Genomic DNA, 25,399 nt, shown 5'->3' with positions numbered 1-25,399 from the left:
ATTCGTCGGGTCTAAGAGTCACGCTGGAGGGCAGGGTCCCCGGGCCTCCACTATAGAAATTAACGCTCTTTGCCATAGCAACAATCACCTTGACAACCACAAATATCAGGCTAACTTTGAGGCTGAAACAAGCATTGGTCTGAGATGGGGGGGTAGCAGAGCTGTGATCAGAGCTTAGGGCTGATGACACATTAATAAATGATATCACTAACTAGAGTAAGTAATATTTTAAATTAAAAGGAACAAGAGGAGCCAGTGTGTCCTTCAACCACTAATAAGGTGTTTACTCAAAGTGCCTTTCTCATGCTCTCACACAAACACACACACACACACACACACACACACACACACACACACGGAAGGTATTAAATTGCACGTGCTGAAAAACGGCACAGGGAAACGAAGAGCTTGCAGACGGGTCGGAAGAGAAGCGCGCTATCGGATGCATGGAGGTGAGCAGCTAACAGCATTAAAACACTGCTGCAGACCCCCAAACTTCACACATTACAATCAAGTCGCATTAAAGCACAATAACGGCCACTATCAGCTTTCAGATGTACTGAGTTGAGGCGCGGGATGCTTGGGCGGGAGGCGGACTCCGACGGGCTTTGTGGAGCTGAGCCTTCACAGGTCCCTGGGGAAAATCCTCAGCATCACTCTCTCTGACGGAGAAATTCAAACATGATCTGCTGCCAAACCGAAAGGGGGGAAACCCGGAAGGATCGAGAGGTTGCAGAACAGTCGCTGACAGTAATCAAAGGCTGATAATAAAAAGAGAAGCGCAAAGGTCGAAACGGGTTATCCCAGAATGCCTTGAGCCTGGAGGCTGGACCCAACAAAGAGGTCCCCCTAACCCCTATCCCATTCAATTCGTTCCTGTCCAATTCCACTGGGTCCCACCTCCCTCGGTGTGAAGGCCCGGGGGGCTGGTGGTGGTGGTGACTTGTCGCTCACATTCAGTACAATAATGGAGTCCCGTGCCAGTGGCAGCACATGGGCCCTTCCACCGGCTGCTGCGGAGCGCACTCTGCAGTAATGGAATTACCGCAGTAATTCACGTCAAGCGCCACGTCTTCACCGAGACAAACCGCTTCGCTCACGACATTCGCCGAGTGCAGCGGTGCCGTGTTTTCACACATGCAGCTTCTGCATGACTGAACAGCCTAAAGATGCTGACGGGGGGGGGGGGTCATTGAGTGACGGAGACCCTATAGGAGTGGTACAGCCTGACCCCAGCACGGCGTCTTCCTTACAGAGCGCCTGCAGTCTCGCTCGTGTAGCTGGAGCGGACTGGACCGCAAGGCTGCGTGCAGAGTGCATCAAACTGATAGCCTTCACGCAAGCTTTGGTGACAAGTCCTTGTCTGCTCAGAAAATAAGCACGTGAAAACTCCTCTTACCAAGAGGGCATGCAAGTAGACACACAAGCACACAGACATACAGCCTGCACTGCGCTACAAAGTTGAACTGCAATTTGATCAGCAATCAATATTACGCATTTGTCGGTTAATATCCTCTGCTCCTGCAGTCATTAAAAAAAAAAAAAAAATCAATTTCTCCTCCAAGGAAGAGGAGGAGTCTGGTGCCGCTGCACCAGCATGCCGACTGCACAACTTGCCTTTAGATTCCAAAGCCCCTAAGCCCTGTATGACCCCGCCCCTTGCGCCGGTGTTTTTGGCCGGGATGCTGCGTCCCACGTGCTCTCTAATGCTCACCTGGCCCCCAGCAGCCCCCGCTGCCATACGTACAGTAACTGACGAATCAGATCTGTGGTGACGTGGGTTTTGGTGTGACTTGAGCAAAGAGATCAGACCAGAAGAATGGGGTCGCACCGCGACATCTCGGCTTTTATGAGAAGGAACATGCGTCCAAAACTGCAATTCCCATCTCTTTTCTCTTCCTGTTACGCAAAGAGGAGAATCTGTCACTCTGAGCATGGAGCCCGAATCTTTGAGTAAATATCAGCCTGTGTGAGGGAAGTATGGTGGCCTGAACACTGGGACACTGACAAAATAACAGTGATGGAACTTCCAGAGCATCTGCACTACAGTACGACTGGGTTAAACTGAAGGAATTTCCAGGGACAGCAAGAAACCTTTTAAGAAAGCACAGTATTAAATATTCATGATAAAACAGGATGCGCTCTTCGTGCAATGGGGGGGCAGGCACACAAGGGAAACCATTTGTGTGCCACGGCACTGGAGTGACTAATACAGTACAGGACACTGCAGAACAGCATGGCATTCTGGGAATACGAGTACAGTATGGCTCCTGTCAGGTGTGGCCAAGGATGTGGGGCAGCTGGTGGTGTAGTGGTTAGAACTGCTGCCTTTAGACCCAAAGGTTACAGGTTTGAATCCCCACTACTATTGAACAAGGTAATCACCCTAAAATCGTTCCAGTAAAACTACCCAGCTGTATAAATGGGTAAATAATTGTAAGAAGCTTAACACCAAGTCCCTTTAGAGAAAAATGTCAGATAAATTATGTAAATGTGGAAAAGGTATCGGTCTCGTGTGTCCACGCTCCAAAGGAATCTGGGTCCATCTGATCATGAATCCTTTACACTGTGACTAAAGAAACTGAACCCCCCTGTTAAGAGCAACATTTCCACTTCAAATGTCAAAGGAATAATCAATTTTTATTAGGAATGCCTTTGTGAACATTTGTAATTTGTTCTTTTCATTTCCATGAGTGAGTGTACTATGCAATTCTGCTCCAACAAACAAATCAAAGAGGAAAAGGTGGATAAAAGACAAGATCTTTGGAGCTGCACTGCTCCAACCACAGAGGTGCCGTGAGGCCAGCCCTGGGTAGCTTTACTACTCGAACCCCCACTGAAAAAAGTGGAGAGGCACCGGGCTCTGCTAGCGAATGACCATTCCTCAATCATCCCCAATATCGGTCATTAATCCGGCAGCGCAGAGCCCTGTCCTCTGCTGCCTCTAGGATGTGAGGGCCAGTAATTCTCCCCCAGATCACATGGTAAATCTGGGCCTCACCGTTATAGTCATAAACATTTCATAAACAGACCAGCCAGAAGAATTGGCTGATGAAAAACGCTGTCCTTTACATGACAGCTCCTCTTAGAAGGAAATGTTGATGAAAAGTGTCATGAAAAACCACTTTTGCCAAACCTGCACGGTGAAATACGGCAAATGTGGACGAGGTGGCCGAGCACCCGCTCGCTCTCGCTCACAGCTCGTCTTGTGTTCTTCTCCTGATGCGGACACGTTTGAAAGTTTATTCGCAACGGAACAAAGTGTGTGAGTCTGGCAGGAGGTGGTGCTGCTAATTCTGAAGGGTTATAAATAAACAGCTACAGGCACGTCATTCTCAAACACATTGCAAAGGGTTCAAAACACCTTCTTTGTGGAATAAGCCAAAATTGTGAGCTGTCTTATCGTTGATGAACAATATGGTAGGTCATTATTCTGATGCATCGTATAACACTGCGCAATATGTGTGGGGGTCTGGTCCTCACAGTTTGAAATACAGCACATTCTTTTATCATACCATTTACAACTGATTGTATGCTTTTTAGCATTCTTTGCTTTGTATAAATGCATGGCTATTAGGCGCTTCAAATATTTAATACGCAGTTTACTCATCCCAACTGTACAGATCATATAAAACAGTTTTTTCCACAGCCCATTAAACTGAGTTATGAATATGGATTACAGATAATAGAAGCAGCACAAGGACGGACATGTTCCTGTAGAAATCCTAGTAGAGCCTGCTGAACCGGAGCTTCTGAGCGTAAAAAACAGAGTGGTTTGAAAGGGTTCCAAACCCGCCCCCCCAGGCCCATCTCCAGCAGCTCACAATGCCTGAATAAGACACCACAGAATGTGATGATAATTTAGTGGCATCAAATAGATGACCAACTACAAAGAGACCTCGCATCTGTCTTTGTGCGTTTACAAATGAGAAGGAAGAGCAGACCCACTAAACAACTGAAAAGTCGTAGGTTCAAACCTGGTTTTGTGGACATCAGCAACAAATAACTATCTGCTTCAGGCTGACATTCTGCAGTAATAAACACACTGGCTCCATTTATAAACTTAAGTCTGTTATGAATAAAATCTCTTAATTCATTTCAAAGTTACTTTTTACCACCAAGTCATAATCAATAAAAAGCCTGTTTATTTGCTGGTTTTTTGACTATGAAAAATTCTAGCTGCAGCTGTAATGAAAAATACCTAAGCCTTTTAACCATTTAGTTTGGTTTTAATTCATTCAGGAAGCCCTGACAGTGACTGAAGACGAACGCCCGCCCAGTCGGCTTCCTGTGACGACCGCATTATGGCTTATTTCTTCTCTGATGCGGACTCTGTATGGCCAAAAGATCTGGACTTAGTTACAAATAATCCCTACACACCCACTGTAATACCAAAAGAATATCCAGGAAGGGTGGGCAGCCACTGGTCCTTGAGTCAGGGTTTTGTTTTCCTTTCCTCAACTGCCAGATGATTTATTTATGAACTAATCACTTGCAAACTACTACTTATATTCATTATCTCTTTGCTTTCCATCACTGCATCACTGTGTGTGCTAAAATGTTCAGCACACTTCGAGAGCACTTCATGATGTTCGTCCATCGTTGTCGATGAGAGCACTTTATAATGACAAATTGAACTGAGTTTTGTTAACACTGTCTCCGCAAGCTCTTATTCAATGTCAACCCATTCATCCCATAAAGATGTGATCTTATTATTGACCACCAATGCTAAGGAAAACCAGGCAAGCTGTAAATGGTGAGAAGAATAAAGCAAACCTACACGTCTACCATATTTAAGTACTCTTTACTGCCATCTATTCGCTTAAAAGGAACAGCTCTCATTGAATCCACAACAAAAAATTTAGAACAGTAAATACCATTAAAATACATTTACTAGAAAATTACAGTATCTTCAAAAATTCATAACTTTCATTTTGTGAATGGTTGAGTTTATGCAAATTACAGTGAGAATAGAACAATGATATTAATTTTCATTAATCTTCAACAGTAATTCACAGAGAAGAGCAGTGATCTGTTTTTTCAGTTGTTTACTCAAATTATTTACTGTCATTAAAAAAAGCTGAAGACACTGGGGATGTCCCAATTGCTGAAGTGGGTACGAGACCCACTCCTTACACAGAATTTGAACGTCAGTTTTTGTCAGTGTAAAAAGTCTCTGCATATTTGTTTATGAGATTAGAAACTAAAACGGGAATATCCACTTTCTCACTTTATGTAATTAGCTGTTTTGGAAGAGTGACTCTGCTGTAACCAGGTTAATAAATTATAGTACACCTCATATAATCCCAGATTTACATTCTGCTACTACAGCAAAAATAAATTAGCTTCCACATTCTGGGGGGAGATGGGATGTCTTGGGTAGATATGCAAAGCACAGAGGTAATGCAAGGCCAAATGCTTGTGGACAGGGACTCCATACAGGGTTGCCTGTGTGGAAGTGCAGCTTTATGTCTGTCTTCCCCACCTCTTACTAAGCTTAGGCTCAGGTAATTCATGGTGAAATCATCATCAGTTTGTGTTGAACCTTGAGAAGTTTAATTGTCCTGTAGACACTTGTATTCAAACTAACTTAGGGTACAAGTTACATCATCGGGATACTGAACTGAAGTAATTAAAGCTAAAGCAAGGTCTTTAGGGGACTCAAACCCCTATATAGTGGTTGGGTGTTCCAGCTCAATAGCTGGTATTGGTGTTAGATGCTCCCTCAAGATGGATTAGAATTGAGCTGAGTTAAGAACGTGTACATGACTGAAAACTTTCCAAAGAGGAGCACAAGAAGGGTGTTCGTTCCATTGACAGCCTCGAATCAGTGGGGCAGAATGGAGCTAGGCACAGCTCTGAAAACCCGCAGCCAGCCAGGAGCAGAGGTGGTGCCACTTTGCAGAAAACACACCGTCCAGCCAGACGTTCCCTGGGAGATCAGTCGAGAATCTAGCCAACGGCCCAGGAAGGAAACACCTCCGCAGCTCTCTGTGGGCACTTTGATCTTAAGAGTGTGAGCATGAAAATGAGCGTTGGTGAGAAGCCTCTCCCCTTTCTCAAACGTTTTGTCTGCCGAATGACCCGTTCATGTGCACAGAAGTATGCCACATGATCAGGAGCCCATCAAGAACAGAAACCCATCTCTCGAGTTATATCATCTCCCACCTTACATTTACATTTATTTGGGGAAAACACGGAAGTCACCCTCAGCCTCTGCATGGGCAGCTGAGTGAATACCTAAAACACACAGGCACTGCAAGAGCAAAATACACACAAATACACACACAGAAATATTCAAACCCTGGTAAAAGCACGTCCTGTAATCAAATCCCCACCAGCGATTTGAGATGGAGCCTGCAAGCTCTTACCTGTAATTGAGTTCCAGATTTATGGGCATAAGAGGGAGGTTCCATTATAATTCGACTGCTCAGTTTATGACCCTCACAGACACAATTCTCGACACGTTCAGTGGGTGTACGCAAGTGGGAGTGTGACAATGGCGGAATGCGATCCTCATTCCGAACCATGCAGGACGCTCTTCTTTCAAGAGCTGCATAACTGTTCTAGTCACAAGGACGGTAATTACAAGCAAATATGAAACACCATGTCTGTTGAGGGTTGAAGGCTGTCTATCTCTGCAGGATACAAGATCAGGTAGTCCTGTTATTAAATCACCATGTCCCCCACTGACCTGACCTGAGCCACATGGATCTGACAGGTAAGGATGGCTCCTGAGAGACAGGTTAAGTCTCAAACAGGTTGGGTCATGCGATGGAATGGCCCATGGGTCTCGCCCAACCAGGGGGCATTGGCCCTTAAACACAATGAGAGACCGTCATCTTCACCCTATAGAGATGGATCCAAGTCATTATGTAATTTCTCCAATACCCAAATGGCCGAATGCAGCAATTCCACTTCACAAGAGATGGCCTCACACTCCGAGTTCACTTGAGGATCATGTTGTAAAGTGCCAGCATAAGCAGAGAAAAGTAGTACAAGGAAGTTAGTTTAAAAAGTCATATTGGAGCAATTTTTTTCTTCTTCAAAAATGCATAAGTAGTTTAACGGTATTTTTTGTTAATCTTTAAGCGTGCCCACAGACACCGTGCTCAGTGAAACGAACAGCAGAACGAAGGGTACCGGGAACCTTGGCCATCTCTGCCATTTCCATGGTAACCCTAAGACAGCACTGTGTGACCTCTGGGTAAAAGCAAGCCCACGCACATCTTCACACACATTCATCTGTGCGTTGAACCCCTGTTCAGTGCTGCCAGCTTTTGCAGCCTTTGAGGCAGACCTTTAAGTAAAGGCCGAGGACCTGCAACTCCCTGGCTTGACTGTAAACAGCCAGAAGAAAAACAACAGCGGAGGTTAACCTCAGGTCGCTGGGGGTGTGGGGGAGGGACAGATAAGTTCAGAGCCCTTACCTGTGCTGCCCAGTGTTTTGTAGAAGCGGTACTCCAAATGCAACTGCGGTGCTCTTGATTTTATTGGCTCCTAAGTGACAGAGAAGAAAGACTGTTTGAAAAACACTTTCATCCCAAGTGCAGGACTGAGTGTCCAGTGGGGTCACTTGAACAAATCACCCCTCCGACTCTGACAACAAGCACCGCAACGGGCCCTTGCACATCAGCCCACATCTGCCCACAAGTGTCATATTCATTCAAGGTGCTGCAGGGTTGCACAGTGGCCCAGCGGTAAGCTGGTTAAGGCACTCGACACGAGATCAACAAAACAGGAAACATCCGAACAGCTGCTGACTGCATCTCTCTGCTCTCAAGAGTGTTAAACCAGTGAAAGCAACAGTGCAGAACTGCTACACCTTCTTACCCCATCCATCCCCCACACATCCAACCTGAAGGAAATTTGGCAGCCGGAACTTTTCTCTAACTGTGAGGGGAAAGTGTATGAGGCAGGCGGATTACTTATTTCACAGATAAGCTCTTAACAGTAAAACCTTTATGAAAATGAAAACAGGAGGTAAGGTTTAGGTGCCTACATGGGATACAGTGGCTATGTGAGTATGCCACAGGTGATTTACAGCTGCTTCCAAATGTTGCCTAGTAGTTTCACTGTGAAACTAAATGCCAAAAAGTTTTATCAGTGACCAGAGAACATGGAGAGATTAAATTAAAAGACAGCCAAGGCCTTACACATCACAGATAACATGCTTTCCACCACTGCAATTCAAAGAAATGAGTTTTTTAAAAAAAAAAAAAAAAATTATATGCAGTCTGAAGAGCAAAATTAATTCACTTACCAGTTTGATAGCAACATACTCATTGGTGTAGAGGTTTTTACCTGGAGAGAAACAGAGAGGAAGGCATGAGCACTGGCAGCTCTGACAGTGGAAAAAGTTAGCATTTGATGATGGATGACACACACTGTGTAACAAGGTCTGGTCCTCGTGTGTCGACTCCTTTACTCCAGACAGCAGTCTTACACCACTTTATGTAAGAGAGATGGGAGACAAGAACAGCAAGCATGTGTAGGAAGTGGCTGATCTCTACTTGACCATCGGGTCGGGCAATGACCACGGGGGCTGAGTTCTGTACTCAACACAAAGGAAACTGTGTCATCTGTGTTGCAGTAACTCAAAGACATCTTATATCCCAACGCAGGCTTTGAAACGAGAAAGAGCCTACATTTAATGTCTGTTCAGACAATCCGCTGTGCTCCTCTCCTACAGACACGCCTCGATACACACCCAGCTACAGACCGTGGGAGTTCAGCTGCATGACTCACACCTCGGCCTCCACCATCAGAGGCCTGGACTAGCTTGGTTTCGCCGGAATGTCAACCTACACATGCGGCAACATTTGGGATCACGTTCAAAGAACGAATGAAATAAACTTTAATAACAAGGTGTTCACGTGGAACTCATTTGCGCAGATCAAGGACCGCAAGTTGCACAGGGCTGTGGGGAGGGGGCTGGTAAAGGTCACCAGCTGGTGAGGACAAACGAAACAGCGCGTCTCGGTAAGACACCTGACCTTTCGACCCTCTCACACAAGGTTACTCCACAAAGAGGAAAAGAGGTCTCGGGGTTGAACTCGCGGTTCAAAGCCACCGACAATTCCCACCGTTCCAACAACCTGCTGGCGGAGGTCAAGTGGCTAGGTCGTTACAATCAAAAAGACCCAGGTTCAAATCTCACCTCCTGCTGTAGTACCTTTGCGTGGCTAAGTACTTCCCAAGAATTTGTACAGTAAACATTACCCAGATGTAAAATTAGGCAAATGCAAGTAGCTTAGCGTACAAGCCACGCAGTAAGTTGCTTTGGAGAACATCGGTGGGTAAATGATAAAGAAAATAAACATGACTAAACACTGGATTTTCTTCCAGGCGGCCCTCCAACTCGTACTGCCATGGATGAACCGCCCCAAGGGAAGGTCAGAATGAGGAGAAACCACAGAACCACTATCTACCCTGAAGACAGTCACCAAATTCCATTGTCGAAATAAGCCTCAGGTCAAAAGAACGGTGTATGAGAGGTCCGCTCTCACACACTAGAATGTCGAGATACTACGGCGACTCTCCACATCCCACCCAGACGGCTGAAGAAAACAGCTGGGACCCTTTATTCCACACAAATGTGGTGAATTTGAGATGCTCCGTGCTTGGAAAGCTTCAGTCTCACAGATGGATTGGTTCTAGACTTGCTTGCCGGCGCAAAATCTCCCCACAACGAGTGCGTCGAGAAACCGACAGGAAGCAGCCATGAGACTGAGAAGCATGTGACATTTCACATGTCAACGTGAGGGAGGGCACGGCGGCCTTGCTGTTGCAGCGCAGACACCTAAGCTGGCTGTGGGTGGCCTTGCATCGCAGGACTAGTTTCAGGAAAAATGAATTATGCCACTTTAGAGAGAGTCGTGAAAAATTAAAGAGGGTTGCTGGCACTGGCCGTAGGACCTGCTCATTAGTGGCTTTTTCTGCTCACTCTCTATATTCATGCACATCCTGCAAAGGTAGAATCGCATCTGTCGTTTTTACATTCAGAAAGACCTCAAACGAAATGAACAGCTTCCAACCGCGTTGGATCCCTGTCTGGAAACCTGCTGTTCTCCACACATGGCGCACGGATAAGTACAAAAATTGGAGTAAGTTGCACCACACTCCTGCATGCAGTTGTGTGCCAACACCTGCATATCAACAAATTTATTTCAGGAACTCCTTTTCTAGCATCTCCAGACTCGCTTTTTTCCTTCACACCGTGTGTGTCAGGGTCTCCTAGGCTGAAGAGCCTGGAAAGAGCGACATTCGCCGTATTTAGCGAATACCGTGTCGGTTTTCATTGACTTCACTTAAAGGTCACGCATAAGTAATGCGGACCTCACATTGCTGTTCCCCTTCGGCCACTGAGGTCACGTCCTGCGCGATGACAACACAAGCCAAAGAAAACGCAGAAACTGTCCCCATCTTCCAGAGCGCTGCCCGATTTTAGAGGGCGAACAGGCAGGAAATGTGAACGTATATTTCCCAGAATGCACCAACAACCAACAGGCCGTTTTCACACAACAGACCTTCCCTTTTACTGGCAGCCAAACTGCAGGAAGAAATAAACACCACAAAAAGGCAAAGCATGGTAATGAGACATGTTATGAAAGCAGCGCTGAGGCACAATGACAGCATGCACTTTTAAAATGAGAACACGAGAGAACGGAACATCCTGTAGGGCAGGCTGTCCAGAAAGGAAAACTTCACATTTCTAACAAGATAACATCGTTTGAGCAACAACCCGTACAATAAATAGAAGGATATTTTGCCAAAACAAGAGCAGGTCTGTGCCGACTGGTCAGCTGTCTCTGCAGGTGGACACCATAACCCGACTGCTGCTGGGGGGATGAGGACCCTGGGCACCGCCAGGGCCCAGAGGATGGTGCTCACTTACCCAGCTTCAGCTCCCCAAAGTTGCCACAGCCAATCTTCTTCCCCACGCGGAAGTTGGGTCCCACCATGAGGACACCAGATGAGCCAGAGGAGCCCGAGGGCCGGGTGTGACCACTGCGAGTAGGCGCCCCCTTGCTGCGGCCGGCTCGCTCCACCCGGTCCGCCTCCTTCTCCCGGGGGTCCATGGCTCGCACTGGGGGGTTCGGGTGGGGTGGAACCAGGACAGCGCACTCTGCCGCCGCCCGTCACTGCAACCACGACGGGGGATTGGTCACCACAGCCCTCCACATCAGGGTGGGTGGGACGACAGTCTCAGGTGGCCTGCAAAAGGAAGAAATGAACAGCAGGGGGCATGTCAGTGAGGTACAGAGTTCACGCTGGGCTTGTGAGTGAGGCACTCTGACTACCTTCAGTTTAAAAAAAGACAACAGGTTCCCCTGTAGGTCTGCAACTGCATTGTAGAGATGCGGTGGGTTGTTTGCATCCAGAAGAATTGCAGGAATTCGAGAAACACCATACTGTGGCTTTTGTTCCCACCTCATGTGGGTTGCACTGACAGGCCTGAGGAGCCGAGATCCAGTTTGGGTTCTCAGTGTCGAATTCCTATCACTGTGTTCACAATGAGGAAACCTATAGCGTGACCGTCTTAAAGCTCAAATTCACGATCCACAGTTTGTGTCGTTCAGCGCCGCACGTAAAATACTAGGTATGTTCCCTTGTTTTTACCTCGCAAGAGAGGGAAGGGTTGTAAACATGTACCGATCGTGGCTACGGAGATCAAATCAAAGATTTTGAAAATCACACCACCCACTACGCTGAAAAACGTGGGCTGAAGAAGATTATATAAAAACCATTACATAATATAATTTCCCTGTGAGACCGATCCTTCATTTTAACTCAAAGAGCTTCTCAGACTGACCTTCGACCCTGGACTCTACCCCGCGCACCCAGGCCGACCACTCAGCCAGCCAATCCCCAGCACACAGCCCTGCTTGGCCAGCCCGTTGCGGTTCTTTTCCAAGATGAAACTTGTCATCTGAGAAGCATGCTAGTGGTCCTCAGACATGTCTGGCCAAAGCTGAGGATGGGGCAGAGGGTGGGGCAGGCTGTGCACCCAGAGCCATGCTTCCGACTCCCTCTTTGTCTGCATCTGGCTGTGTTCCCTCCAACACCTCTCCATCTGATGCCCCCCAGCCTGTCTCTACCCGCTTCCCCTCCTGGCTCCTCTTACAGCTGCTGTTCAGAAGCCGAGAAGCCAGCTGGAGACACGAGAAGCTCACCCGAGTGGTTTTCCGGGGCGCTTCGCCTGTGCGCAGTGAAGCTGAACCAGGAGCTCTGGGACACAGCAGGAACAAATCCCACTGGAGGGAGACTCCCCATATGCTGAGCCAAGCAAACCTTAAATTAAAACTTGTTGGATGTTTATTCCACAGGTACATCCCCCGTGGAGAACAAGCAAGATCCCCCCCCTTCCCACGAATGCCCTCGCTTCCCTGCAAAGGTCGAGGAGGAGCATGGGAACAGACACCCTCTTCCTTCCTGCAAAGTGTCAGGGGTGGCAGCAGCAGATGGGGGCTGAGGGCAGATGTTAGCGACCGAGCGACGCTTTTTTGGCCAAAGGAGCGTGAGGGTCTCGCCAAACGATACCAATGGATGAGAAACAAAAGCATGCAATATTAGCACTGTTCTTAAGGGTACAACAGTAGGTTCCCTCCACTGTCCTGAAATAAACCAGAGGGAAGAGAAAAATCAAAGCAGACGTGCACAGGCTCTAATGGCCTTCATCTCAGACCCTCCCCTGATCTCATCAGACCAATTTCTAGTTAATCATATTTACTATTTATACCCATGTGAAACACAGTACATGTCAGACTGAGCAGAAAGAGCTGAAACAGTCAGATGTAGTACAAGTGTCCCTGCTGAAGAGGCCCAACTGATTCTGTCAAGTCATCCCTTTAGGTGGGGTGGGGGGGGGCATTTTACAGGCGTATATGCATTCATGAATTAAAGTTCCGCCTCATAGATCACTGGAAGGGCAAAATAAAATACAAAAAGCAACAAAACAATTAAACCAACTTATTTTATCTCAACTGTGACAGCAGTTACTCCACGGCTGCCACTTAATTACATTTCCAAACAAAAAAGCTTTTCTCCATATAATTGTACTACTTGCTTAGGATCTACTGTATTTCTTTATCGCAATAAATTGTATTACTGTATTAAAAACTTTGTTTACTGTTGTTCCCTTACGCAAAAATATGTCTGAATGAACGTCCGCCAGATCAAATTCCTTGTACGAGCAAATCTGGCCACAGTCAGCCACGTACGTGTGCGTGTTATCGTAGTTTATAGCCGATGTCCAGCACATAGGACCTCAGAATTGAGCTCATGAAGCAGCCTGAGTTCTAGTTGCTCATTACTGTTTCCAACCTGCTGGCATATCGCTTAAAATGAACCATATCGCGGGAAGAAATTCCTCCATGCTGAGCCGAAGGCCCGTTATGCAAGTCAAAAGGTGTCGAATTCCACATCCCACTATAATCGGTTTTTGTTACGTGGGACCCCATTCTGCAGGGATGGGTGTATTTCGGGGAAAAATCTAATATATCCATTTGAATTAATGGACTAAATAACAGAATAATAAACTCGGTGGTGGACAGAGATGGAGATGAGTTCTTTCCTGTGACGTATCCCGCAGTTTGATTTTTCGTAGAGACAAGGAAGGGGAGGTAACACCACCTGTGAGAATGGCTCTTACCTTACTGTGCAGAGGGATATGGGTCTTCCTTCCAGACTCATAACACAAAAAACTACCTTGAAAGTAAATTTCACCATTCTTAGTGAGTAGAATGTGAAAACGCAATGCCGCAACTCAAGGACTGATCAAGGAACATCACCCTTCGTAGGAAAGTTGTTAAAATGCAACGAACTCAAACTGAACAGCAAACAGAAAGTGGATCCGTCTTAGTGGAGCGGCGAGCCACTAAAAGATCTTCCTGCAGTGGATGTCTCTTCACAACGTTGCACGTCTCGGGCCCTTCCGAAACGCCGTTTCCTGACGCTTCGCGAGAAGCTGCAGCTGTAAACCACAGAAGTGCTAAATACGTCTGCCAGCGACACCGTGGCAGCAGCAAAGGGCTTTGTCTACAGACCCAGGCGTAAGGACACATTTTGTGGGGGGGGGGGGCAATAAATCTGTGGGTATCATATTTACGCGTTTGTTCCAAGACAAAGCCACTCCCGTGTGGCGGGTGACGGCCATCATTTCGCAAAGACCATCTAGCTCATCTTTCGAGCCACGACAAACTTCACACCGGACCCTCCTGGAGACAACGTTTCACGGACATTCAAGCACAGCACACGAGGCTCAAATGCCACAGTAAGCATTCGGTTAATATTTTATCAAAACGCAATCAAGGCCTCTTCGGAGCACCCCCATTTTACCCTTTAACGATGCGCTCCATTTCTTTCCGCACCCATTTCCCCACCCAGCGGCCCCGGCCATTTCCCAGCGTGGGGAACGCAAGAAGGAGCCTCCGTGAGTCTCGATGCATTTGGCGTTTGTGTAAATGAACTATTTAAATGTCCTCACGGGAAATCTCCAGCACAAACAGCGTGGCAGCAGCATCAAAGAGCATCGAAAGAACAATGACCAGTCCCAGCACACAGCCCGAAGGTCACCAGGGGAGCCTTAAAGGGTTTATGACCCTGAGCCTGGCTGGCGACCAAAGCTTTGAAACCTTTGAGGATTTATGTCCACTGAACCTGTACACAGAACTTCAAATACACTGAAAACTGGACAAAAAAAAACAAAAACAAAAAATACACTCCTGGTGCCAGCAGGTGGTGCAGTGGTTAGAGCCATCTACTTAGCATCTGAAGGAGCCGGGTTTCAATCCCAACTCCAGCTCTAAGTGCCCTTCATTCACGGTACTTACCCTAAATTTTGTGAGCAGTAAAAATTGCCCAGTTGTTTAAACGGGTGAATACTAGGTTTGTACAGTAAGGTACCCAAAACCGTAAATGGCTCTGAAAAAAAGTGCCAATCAATCAGAATATTACTAACATGAGCATTCACTTAAATCACACACTCAACCGTTTGTAGTGTCTTCTCCAAAAATACCCTTGAGCAAGGTACCTGGCCTGACTTGACACAGTAAAAATTAATAAATCATTTTTTGCAGCCTAACACTATAAGTCACTTTTGAGAAAAGCATCAGCTAAATTCCTTTGCATGCCAGATGACAGTTTTAACCACTACCCCACCTCCAGGCCCTAATATCATTACACCTGAAGCTCAGCATCACACAGACGCCACTTTGTGTACAAAGCGCGAAATCGGGGAATCGTGTGATTCGGTTCTACATACCAAGGAGTCTCCTTTCAAGCCAAATTAATTGAAAGCCTCTGAACGCGTTTCATTCCGAGTCATTCCAATCATCGTGCACACTGGTTTTCACCACATTCTAGCGGCCGCACATTAAGCCAGTTGAACCCTATGACACTCGATTGAAATGGCCTGTTCTGATCTTTTTTCCGAAGGCCCAAAAGTTATTCGAACTCTGGTCTCAGGCAGTGGTGAACAGGGTTGTCAACTACAAATCGAGGGCTAGTGGGCAAGTGCATTAAAATATGAAATATGTGATCATCTCTTGGTGGTGTGAGAAGATGTGGATTTGATCTCTACTCAGTCTGTGTGGGGTTTGCATGTTCTCCTTGTCTTGGCATGGGTTTCCTCCATGTGCTCTGGTTTCCTCCCACAGTCCAAAGACATGATGTTCAGGTTCCTCCATAGTGTGTGAGTGACAGAGTGTGTTCCACTGATGTATGGATGAGTGACCCATTGCAAGTCGCGTATCTAGCAGCGTAAGTCACCATTGTGAATAAGGTGTGTGGGCTGATAGTAACACTACAGAGAGTTCATTGGAAGTCGCTTTGGAGAAAAGTCTCTGCTAAATAAATATAAATCTCACAGCTAAAGGGTGTGCTTTAAAAAAAAAAATGTAGGAAGATGATCAGGATTCATCTATCCTGAGTTTTAAGCAGCTACTCGTGTGATGAACATGATTGGTGCATATAGTGGAAAGTAACTACTAAAAAAAGAAAAAAAAAAAAACACGTCTGCAATTATGTCCCTCTTCCTCCTAATGCAATGCACAAATTGTATTTTCACTGAGATGTACATTGCTTTGGAGAAAAGCGTCTGCTAAATGAAAAGATGTAAATGCAAATGTGTGGGAAAGAAGGGGGCAGAGAGGATGGGATACAGAGCTAAGTGGTAAAGGGGAGGAGAGGGCAGTGAGAGAAGCAAGTGAGGGAAGACCAACGTGCTGGGGTAAATAAACACCAACATGGCGGCACAAGCGCTGGGTCACAGGGAAACACACACACAAAGCACTTCCACACCATCCCTCATGAATAATTCAGACCTTCAAGGGCTCTCCAGCAGGGATTCCGGAAGGCCAGCAGATTCTTGCGACGGCTTGACGCATGTGGGGGGGGGGAGCTCTCACACACCCACCACAGGCTAAGCCTGGAAAGCAGTGCTGCGGGTGAGGCAGCATCCCTGCGGAACACGCCGTTGTCGTGCCCACCTTTGCCCTCCGCCTGACAGCTGATGCAGAGGGATGCGGTCAGGAAGCACTCAGCACGGATCAAACCGCTGCAGAGCGCCTGAAACCATCAGCTGTCGACACGTCTGATGCGAAGCCCACCAGGTGTGTGCCGCTGCAGCAAAAGTCCATGACTGAGGGGACTGGGATTGCGGATGGAGAGATGGAGAGATGTCTTACCAGCCGGAGTGTATTAGCCACACTTCCATCTTGAACGCTCAGAACATTTACAGGCCACTTCTGGTGTCTCTTTGCGTATGATGGCACAAAGGTGTTCACCCATCGAGAAGGATAAACTGTACTGTTCTCGCGCCAAAACCAAAAAAAAAAAAAAAACCGTGCAAACGATAGCAAACGCAGCGGCTCTAACTCTACAAGAGAGAATTCCTATGAGAACATTGTTTACGAGTCAATATTCTGCTGGGATTCGGATCAAGACATGACAGTGAGACCAGAATTGTTAAAAGGAGAGAGAAAAAAGAAAAGGAAAAAAAAAAAAAAAAAAAAAAATTTTTTGGACATGTGTTACAGACAGTTGCATCCATCCATTCATTCTCAGTAACTGCTTATTCATTTCAGGGAGAACACTACAAAACAGGGTACATTGAGAATGGTACACCAGTCCATTACAGAGTACTCACTCACTCACCCAAAACATTTTTTTACACTGTGGGAGGGGACCCATAAAGATACAGTGAGGACATGCAAACCCTCCACAGGTCGAGCCAGGTTCGAACCCAAGTCTGAAACCGCGGTACAGGAGCTGCGAGGCACCCAGGCGCCGACGTGCCGCCCGAGTACAACGCGAGAATACGCGTTCGCAAAGCGAACAGTGTCGCTGCGGCAGGCTGAGTACAAATCCGCGCTGTAGAAGGCGAGACACCGGAGCGTCTCCGTTTCTCTAAACGCACCTTCTCATCAAGCAGTTGGTCCTAGCGACTGCAGCCCAGGTACTTCAGCCGGCCGTCTGCCAGCACTTCCTGTGGCTTGAGGCCAAGGGATGAAACGGCGAAAGCAGCGGACAGCTACGCTGCTATGGATAATGAACGGGGAAGGAACCAGCTGGTGGAATATTTGGATGAGGAGCCGAGAAGCCTAATAATGCAGCACTGGGAATTTGGGCGTGAAAGACGAACCAGGTGGGCAATAGTCACCACCGCAGTCTACCCACAATGCATCACTTAGGGACAGCCATCCTCCCAGCTTGAGAGTCAACAGGCCTGCAATAGCAAGGGTTAACAGCCGAGCCACTAACACCTCCTTCCTACCCTACTCCTCCAAACCGCTCGCAGCCCAGGTTACTATCCAAGCTTCAAAATGCATTCATTTCTTCTGCAAAAATAAAATAAATAAATAAATAAATAAATAAACAAACAGCCACCCTATTGTGTTGAATAAAAAAGAAACCACGTATCGCGCTTGACTGGGATGAATAGCAAACGATTACATTTTCCAACACCGGCAGGGAAAAAAAGGGAACGCGAAATACAAAAGGCAGACTCATTCATACTTCTTAATACGAATCCGTGCGAGAACCGCACTGCCGGAGATGAACGAGGCCGGCAGCTGAAGGAGCATCTGAGGGCAGTTAATGAAATGCTAAAGGCGGCAGTTTCAGCCATCACAGCTCTGCGCCCGTGAAGGACCTAGCGTAGTCTCCCACGATCCAGTGTTTATCTGCACGCTGGCCTTCGAACCAGACCAGCTGCTAAACGTCCACACTGAGAATGCAGAGGACAGTGGACCAGAGCATCGCGGTCTGTGGGTTTGCCCACAACGCAGCGGTCAGAACTTGCGCGCTGTAGGTTAGCCAGAATGGGGCGGTCACCCTGCGTAGACTGTGGACTGTCACATTTAGATATTCCAGTATAGTTTTCAACTCAAGTTCTCACAAAGGTGACGTTTTCATACGGCTGGGATGCAACGCCGAGATTTAAACTACACGAAACACCACCATGTGACAAGCCTGGGGTACTGACCGTCTGGTGTAAGACAAGTGCGAGACAGGCAGCGTGGCAAACCACGGAAAGGTGTGCAACGATGAGACACGAGGAACAAATCGAAACAAACAAAACTGAGGACAATCTGGGATGAGCTGGCGGATCTCGCATTCTAACAATGTAAGTGAAAGAGAACAAGCGCATGATGTAAAGGGATGTGCGCCATAATCACATTTATTTATTTAGGAGATGCTTTTCTGCAAAGCGACTTCCAATGAACTCTGTGTAGTGTTACTATCAGCCCACACACCTTATTCACCACGGTGACTTACACTGCTAGATACACTACTTACACTGGGTCACTCATCCATACATCAGTGGAACACACACACTCTCTCTGTCACTCACACACTATGGGGAACCTGAACAGCATGTCTTTGGACTGTGGGAGGAAACCAGAGCACCTGGAGGAAACCCACGCAGACACGGGGAGAACATGCAAATTCCACACAGACTGAGTGGGGATCGAACCCATGTCCTCTCGCACCACCCAGGTGCTGTGAGACAGCAGCGCTACTCGCTGTGCTGCTGTGCCACCATGCCGCCCACACCCACATCACTGGGTATAAGGGAAAAATCTTAGGGTACAAGGCAGGGTACTGTATGGATAGGATACCACTCTATCGCAGAGCAATCACACACACACACTCATCCGCAAAACAAAGGCAATTCAATGACCAATTGACCCGAAACTCATCGTTGGACAGTGGGAGGAAACCAGAGCACTCAGATGTACAGAACCCACACAAATGCACACGGAGAACATGTAAACCGCATAGAGACTGAGTGGGATCCAAACCCACGTCTGAACCCGCAGACCATGTGCTACAGAAATTCATTCAGTCATCAAAACAATAATAACAACAAAAAAAATGCGTAAGTCCAACACTGGCAATTTGTTACCACGTTTGAACATGCCAACTACAAAGACTTTTAGAAAAAGATTTCTTTATTCAGCTGCATGCCTTCGACCTGAGGTTGAACAGCCAGTCCTCAAACGACACTGGTTTCATTGGATAATTGTGCTTATATATTCTGCAGTGCGTTCTTTCAAGGACGCTTCCTGAAGATAACCTCAATCGCCCTGTTAAGTGCCACAACAGCAGCCCAATTAGAGAGATTTATCAAAGCCTGGCAGGAGGAGGAGACCCCCGTGTTCAACCCCATAAGGCTGTGCTTCTGGAGGAGGAAGCACACAGAGCACTCCTTTGGTGGAGGAGACGTCAGAGGCGGGGCTAGCTACAGCTGGGGGTTCATCAGCCCGGCCGCAGGCCCTGGGCCCCCTCCTTAACTCTCACCATGGAGTAGCGCTCCAGCAATGAGTGTGTCCTCTCGACTCCACTCCCTCACTAACGTGGACTACAGCCATCCCTAATTCCCACAGATGTAACAGACATGGGTCATGGGTAGGGTGCTCTCAGTGCTGTTGGTGCCATCACTTTGGCCAAGGTGTACAGGGTCACTTCTTTCACCGGGAAAACAAGTCACGGTGTTTGCTGGACCCGAGAGTGAGCGTAAACCACGCTACAGCGTGCCCAGACAGAGCTCGCACCAACAGAGTGATCGAGACACTCTGGACCCACTGCAGTTTGCCTACCGCCACAACACATCCACTGAAGATGCAATATCACACACCCTTCACACCACTCTGGCTCACCTGGACAATAAAAACTGCTATGCAAGGCTATTATTTGTGGACTATAGCTTGGCATTTAACACCATCATCCCAACCAAGTTGATCCACAAACTGCCAGGACTGGGACTGAGCACTACATTGTGCAACTGGATCCTGGATTTCCTCACCAACAGACCCCAGCATGTGCAGATTGGCAGCAATACCTCCGCCCCACTGATCCTCAACACTGGCACCCCACACGGAAGCGTCCTGAGCCCAGTGCTGTACTCCTTGTTCACACATGACTGTGTGGCCAGTCACAGCTCCAACACCATCATAAACTTTGCTGACGATACCACCATTGTGGGTCTGATCACCAACAACGATGAGACGGTCTACAGAGAGGAGGTGAGGCTCCTGGCAGAGTGGTGCCAGGACAACAACCTGTCTCTAAATGTCAGTAAAACTAAGGAGCTGGTAATTGACTTCAGGAAACAGGATACGGTTCAGGCACCCATCTACGTAGGAGGGGACATGGTAGAGAGGGTCAACAGCTTCAAATTCCTCGGGGTCACCCTCACTGCCAAACTCACATGGACTGAGCGCACAGCATCGACCGTCAAAAAGGCCCATCGACGCCTCCACTTCCTCAAGCGTCTGAAGAAAGCCAGGAAGTCCACTACAGTCCTCACCACTTTCTACAGGTGTGCTGCGGAGTCCGTCCTCACAGGGTGTATTACATCCTGGTGTGGCAGCTGCTCCATACAGGACGAGAAAGCTCTGCAGAGGGTGGTCAAAACAGCTCGGGAGATCATCGGCACACAGCTACCAGCAGTCGAGGACACCTACACCACACGCTGCCGCAGAAAGACGATGCCCATCATGAGAGACCATAGTCACCCCACACGGGCACTTTTTTCTTCTCTGCCATCTGCAAAACGGCTTAGGTCTATTCGAACCCGCACAGCTAGGTACGGGAACAGCTTTTACCCCACTGCTATAAGACTATACAACACTAACCAATGTGCTACCTTTAGTAACTAGAGTTGGACTGCTCCACCCAAGCACATTGGTAAATTACCATCACTTTAAGCATTTGCATTGTCGCTCTCACGTTCCGAGTTCTCTGGCTGTCTACTGGTATTATTGTTATTACTGTTACCGTTATTTATTGTCATTGCTATTAGCATTACTCACTGTCATTGTCACCGTTTGTTTGTACAGTATTTGTATCGTCTGTCTTGTCCATAGTCCGTGAAGAAGCATTCAGGAAGAATTTCATGATACTTGTACACGGTACTCGTACCTATGACAACAAACTTGAAACTTGAGTGAGCCGCAGAGGATCGACGGCCACGGCCCCATTTACCAGTTGAAAAATAACTTCTCGATAATGACAGCGCAAAAACACAAACTTCGAAATAATCTTCAAAAATGTACCACTGAACTCCGCGTCACTTCAAACCACTGCATGTTCTTTCATACATAGCTCTTTGATTATTGTGCATACCTTCAACACACACACAGACACACACACACGCAAGAGAAAGAAAACATCCCGAGGCAATAGGAGGAAGGAGAGAGTGTGATCGGGCACATGGGAGTTTCAGCTCAAGATGTGGGTGTGTGCAGGGAGGCCGCGAGTGTTTACAGCACACAAAGTGACTGATATGGGGGTGGGGGGCTGTGATCACCACAGTTGGACAAGGCCTCTGTTCACAAAAGAATTGAGTGTAGGGGTGGGTGGGTGTGTGGGGGGGGTTGGGTCACCTCTCCATTATTTCTTTGCTCAAACGAAAGACACAGGTATAGTTTCCATGGCGACATGGCAGGAAATTACACCACAGCCCAGTCATAGGTTGTTGACAACAGTAAGGATATAGCACCCGGTGCTAGAGCGCAGAAAGAGTCGTCATCTCTTCCTTGCAGCCGGTTTCGTTCGCACAGTTTCCACGTGAGGGGAAGAACGGAAAACACACGTCACTGCAAAGGCACACGTTTAGGAATACATTGCCCACCGAGAAGAAAAAGAGCCAAAAAAATAAATAAATCGACATGTTTACAAGATCAAATCATGCTGACTGTGCAATGTGTTGGAATTAAAAACACTTCAGTAGCAGGTCATTGAGAAACATCAGCAGAGCCTACAGAAACCAGTAGGCAGTCCTAGCCCGTCAGTCTGATCAAGTACGATCATTTCTCGCAGGACTGAGGACTGCAGGCCAAACGGATGATGGTCTTTAAAAAAAAAAAAAAAAAAAAGCCACCCAACAGATATGTTATTGTGTTCGGTCTGGGCGGTGCCATCAGGATGGCAGTGTTGCCAAAACAGTGCTCTGGCACCTCAAGGGCGCGTGAGAGAAAGTCCGTAGGTGTCCTGGAAAAACACCTGCTGAAACGGGCGGGGAGAACGAGGGCGAAAGGGCAGGAGGAAAACGGAGGGAGTGGGGAGGGTCTGAGGCAGCAGGCGACTCCCGTGCTCCGAAGCGCACCGGACCCCGGCCAGGAACGAGCCGGGCGTTTGCCAATGAGCCGGACGCTCGGCCCTCGGCGGGAACCCACCTGTCGCGGAACAACCTGACCGCCACCTGTCGAGGGCGTCCATTGAGACGAGTAGTATCCGGCGCTTGTGTAACCGCTGTCGCTACAGAACACACATCCGACGACAGTTACACACAATAGCTAAAATGGGCCTGAGCTGTGATGGGGGGGTACAGATTTTGATGTGACCTGCACAATGTGAATCCCTCTCCTTGATGGGAGACTTTATAAGAACTCCCCCAACATTTAGTTAACAGGTTTAAACTCTGCGGGAACCTGCAACAAAGACACCGTTGCAGAAGGCAAGAAGCGGCAAGAAACGCACTTTTCCACGTTTTACGCGCAACTGCAAGATGACGGGTCGCATTCACGAGCTCTCCTTTGAGAGGCTTCGATGGACATTTCCCACTGACTCCACGCCACCAGGACCAACCAACCGTACCAAACTCTTGGGAAAGAAAAAAAAAAAAAAAAACCAACCATTCGTAAATGCGTGCTGTTCCAACCATTCAGACAAGTCAGAACAGCTGCATAACATCCTCATTTGAGCGCAGGATTTCTGCCTCAGTGACGTCTAGCAAACACACACCCTTCAGCGATTCCCCCCCAAAGTTACCTGAAAACAAACAAATGGAGATAACGCGATGGGAAAAGACGGCTTTCGAGATCGATCCTGTCCCTGCTGAAGTCGAACTGGCCGCGCAACCCGTCGGCGTCCTACGATGAGGGTTCTCCGGCTCCTCGAGCGGCAGAACAAAAGTAGTAACAACAAAGCAAACTGACAGAAACATCCCCTCCCACACAGGAGGACAAAAGCAAACCGTGCCTTAAGCTCACAAACTGACTTTTGTCCACAAAACCTCGACAGTGAAAACCGAGGGAGAGGAAAAAAAAAAAAAGCATCAGTGCGGAAAAACAGACTAGAATACACCTGCACGTGGGAAATGGGCAAAATACGGGATGAAGGGCTACCGGCCCTTCTGCTGTAAGCTTACATTAAGTGGACCTAATGATCACTTTGGATAAAAGCCTCTGCCGAACAACTACACGTAATGTCATTAATGTCATGTGCCGGTTCCTCCAGGTGCTTCGAGGTCCAAACAGCAGCGCACGAGTGCGAGCAACAGAGCAAAAGTTCCCCTGTCCCTGTGCGTAAAGCTACCGAGGCAAATTTTTATGGAGCAGCCAAGAGCGCTTTGCTGCCATCGCTTCCGGTCAGGCAGCGGTCGATCGGCTCTCCCGCGTAGCTATGCAGACGCATATCCTAATCGTCCTGGTTTAGAGAGGCAAAGAGCTCTGGATTAAGACAAATTCTGCTGACTAAGGAGACTACGGAACCTCCCCGCTCCTTAGTGACAGAGGACAAATGGCTGAATGTTAGGACTGCTCTCATCCCCGAGAAGGAGAGTCACTGCTGCCCCTTCCCCCTCCTGCTCTAATGTGTGTCTCACGCCGAAGCACTGATCTCTTCATCCTGCTCTTTTTACTGAAACCCCACCCCTCCCCCACCTTGCCACCAATGTGCGTGAACGGGAGATACACAGACACAGCTAAAGCCAACACGGGGAGGGGGGCGGGAGCCCAGCTACAGTTTCCGACTGCTACATGGCATTAGGCACACTGACTGCGGAGTTAAATAACAGATGCATTGATTCCTGGGTGCTGCTGATGATGGTGGGCTGAACATTTGCGGAGCGCAATGCAACGGTTTCATTAGCATCGCTCACGTTTCATCTGCAAACCGAAGCGCTCCACACCTGCATCGGGGCAAGGCAGCTTTAATCAGACCGCAGCCAGACAACGCAGGTACGATAAACACAAGCGGAGCCCCCCCCCACCTACCTTCCCACCCACGCGACGGGCCACTCGAACAGCCGGCAATCCCACACTGAAATCAGATGCTAATTCATGCCACGTTCCTGCTGAAGAATCTAAGCCTGTTATTGATGAACGGTCACAGAGCCAGCGTGCGTCTCCACACGGGCAACGGCGGACTTCTCAGGCGCGGCGCTTCGTCAGCCTCTCGAGACGCGCAACGAGACCTGAGCCCGGACGAAAGAAGGCGCATCGCCAGCGCTAGGAACACGGGCCCCGGGAGGAGATGCAGTTCATCACAAAGCAACAGGCATCCACACGAGAACTACTCAACGGCGCCAGGCTGGAGTAGACTGGGGGGGGGGGGGAATACATAACTTTAAAACAGCATCGGTGACAGATGAGGGCAACGAGATGAGAGCAACAACCGCAGAAAGATCCGGACGCGGTCCGACGGCTTTTGCGTTACTCGGCGTAAAGAAGATAAGCACCTTAACGCTTCAAAGCCACTTTGTGGTCAGGACATAAAACAACCTGGCAATACTTAAAAAAAAAATAAAAATAAAAAAAAATAAACGAAAGCCTACCGTCCTCTTACCCAGACGTCATCACACAAAAGGTACGAAGCGTAAAGCAGAGATTAAATGCGTCCGTCCAGAGACACCAGGCAGAGACCCGCGCCGTCGGCTACCATCTCTTACTGGCAGGGTGATCAAAAGGCGATGACACATCGGGAGAGATGAGGAGAGCGGGCAGCGTGATCCTGTCCAGGAAATCAGGGACGTGACATCATCTCGCGCACGGACGCACCGAGAGCAGGTTTGTGGCGGAAACGCACGGGCGGGGGGGGATCCGGACACGACGGCGGCTCGACGGCCAGTCGATCGCAGGCACGGCAGCAAGGTGACTCCGCAGGAACG

At 48.1% G+C, this 25,399-nt stretch overlaps 1 protein-coding gene across 6 annotated transcripts in view; it reads right to left on the bottom strand.

Annotated features, from left to right (window-relative positions):
• LOC108942332 (casein kinase I-like) overlaps positions 1–25,399 on the bottom strand; it is a 39,210-nt gene that overhangs the window by 12,937 nt on the left and 874 nt on the right. For 5 of the 6 annotated variants that reach the window (XM_018765614.2, XM_018765618.2, XM_018765617.2 and 2 more), the window contains exons 2-4: positions 10,898–11,217; positions 8,264–8,304; positions 7,431–7,500 (exon numbers count right to left, since the gene is read on the bottom strand). In XM_018765614.2, the coding sequence (XP_018621130.1) occupies positions 7,431–7,500; positions 8,264–8,304; positions 10,898–11,081 (295 nt within the window). In that variant the 5' untranslated portion in view covers positions 11,082–11,217. Of the gene's footprint in view, positions 1–7,430; positions 7,501–8,263; positions 8,305–10,897; positions 11,218–25,077 lie in introns of all 6 variants that reach the window. The other variant, XM_018765616.2, reaches the window with a different exon arrangement.

This window comes from Scleropages formosus, chromosome 5, assembly GCF_900964775.1.
Source record: "Scleropages formosus chromosome 5, fSclFor1.1, whole genome shotgun sequence".
NCBI lineage: Eukaryota > Metazoa > Chordata > Actinopteri > Osteoglossiformes > Osteoglossidae > Scleropages > Scleropages formosus.
Note: the sequence above shows the minus strand (reverse complement) of the source record. Positions and strands in the feature narration are given on the sequence as shown.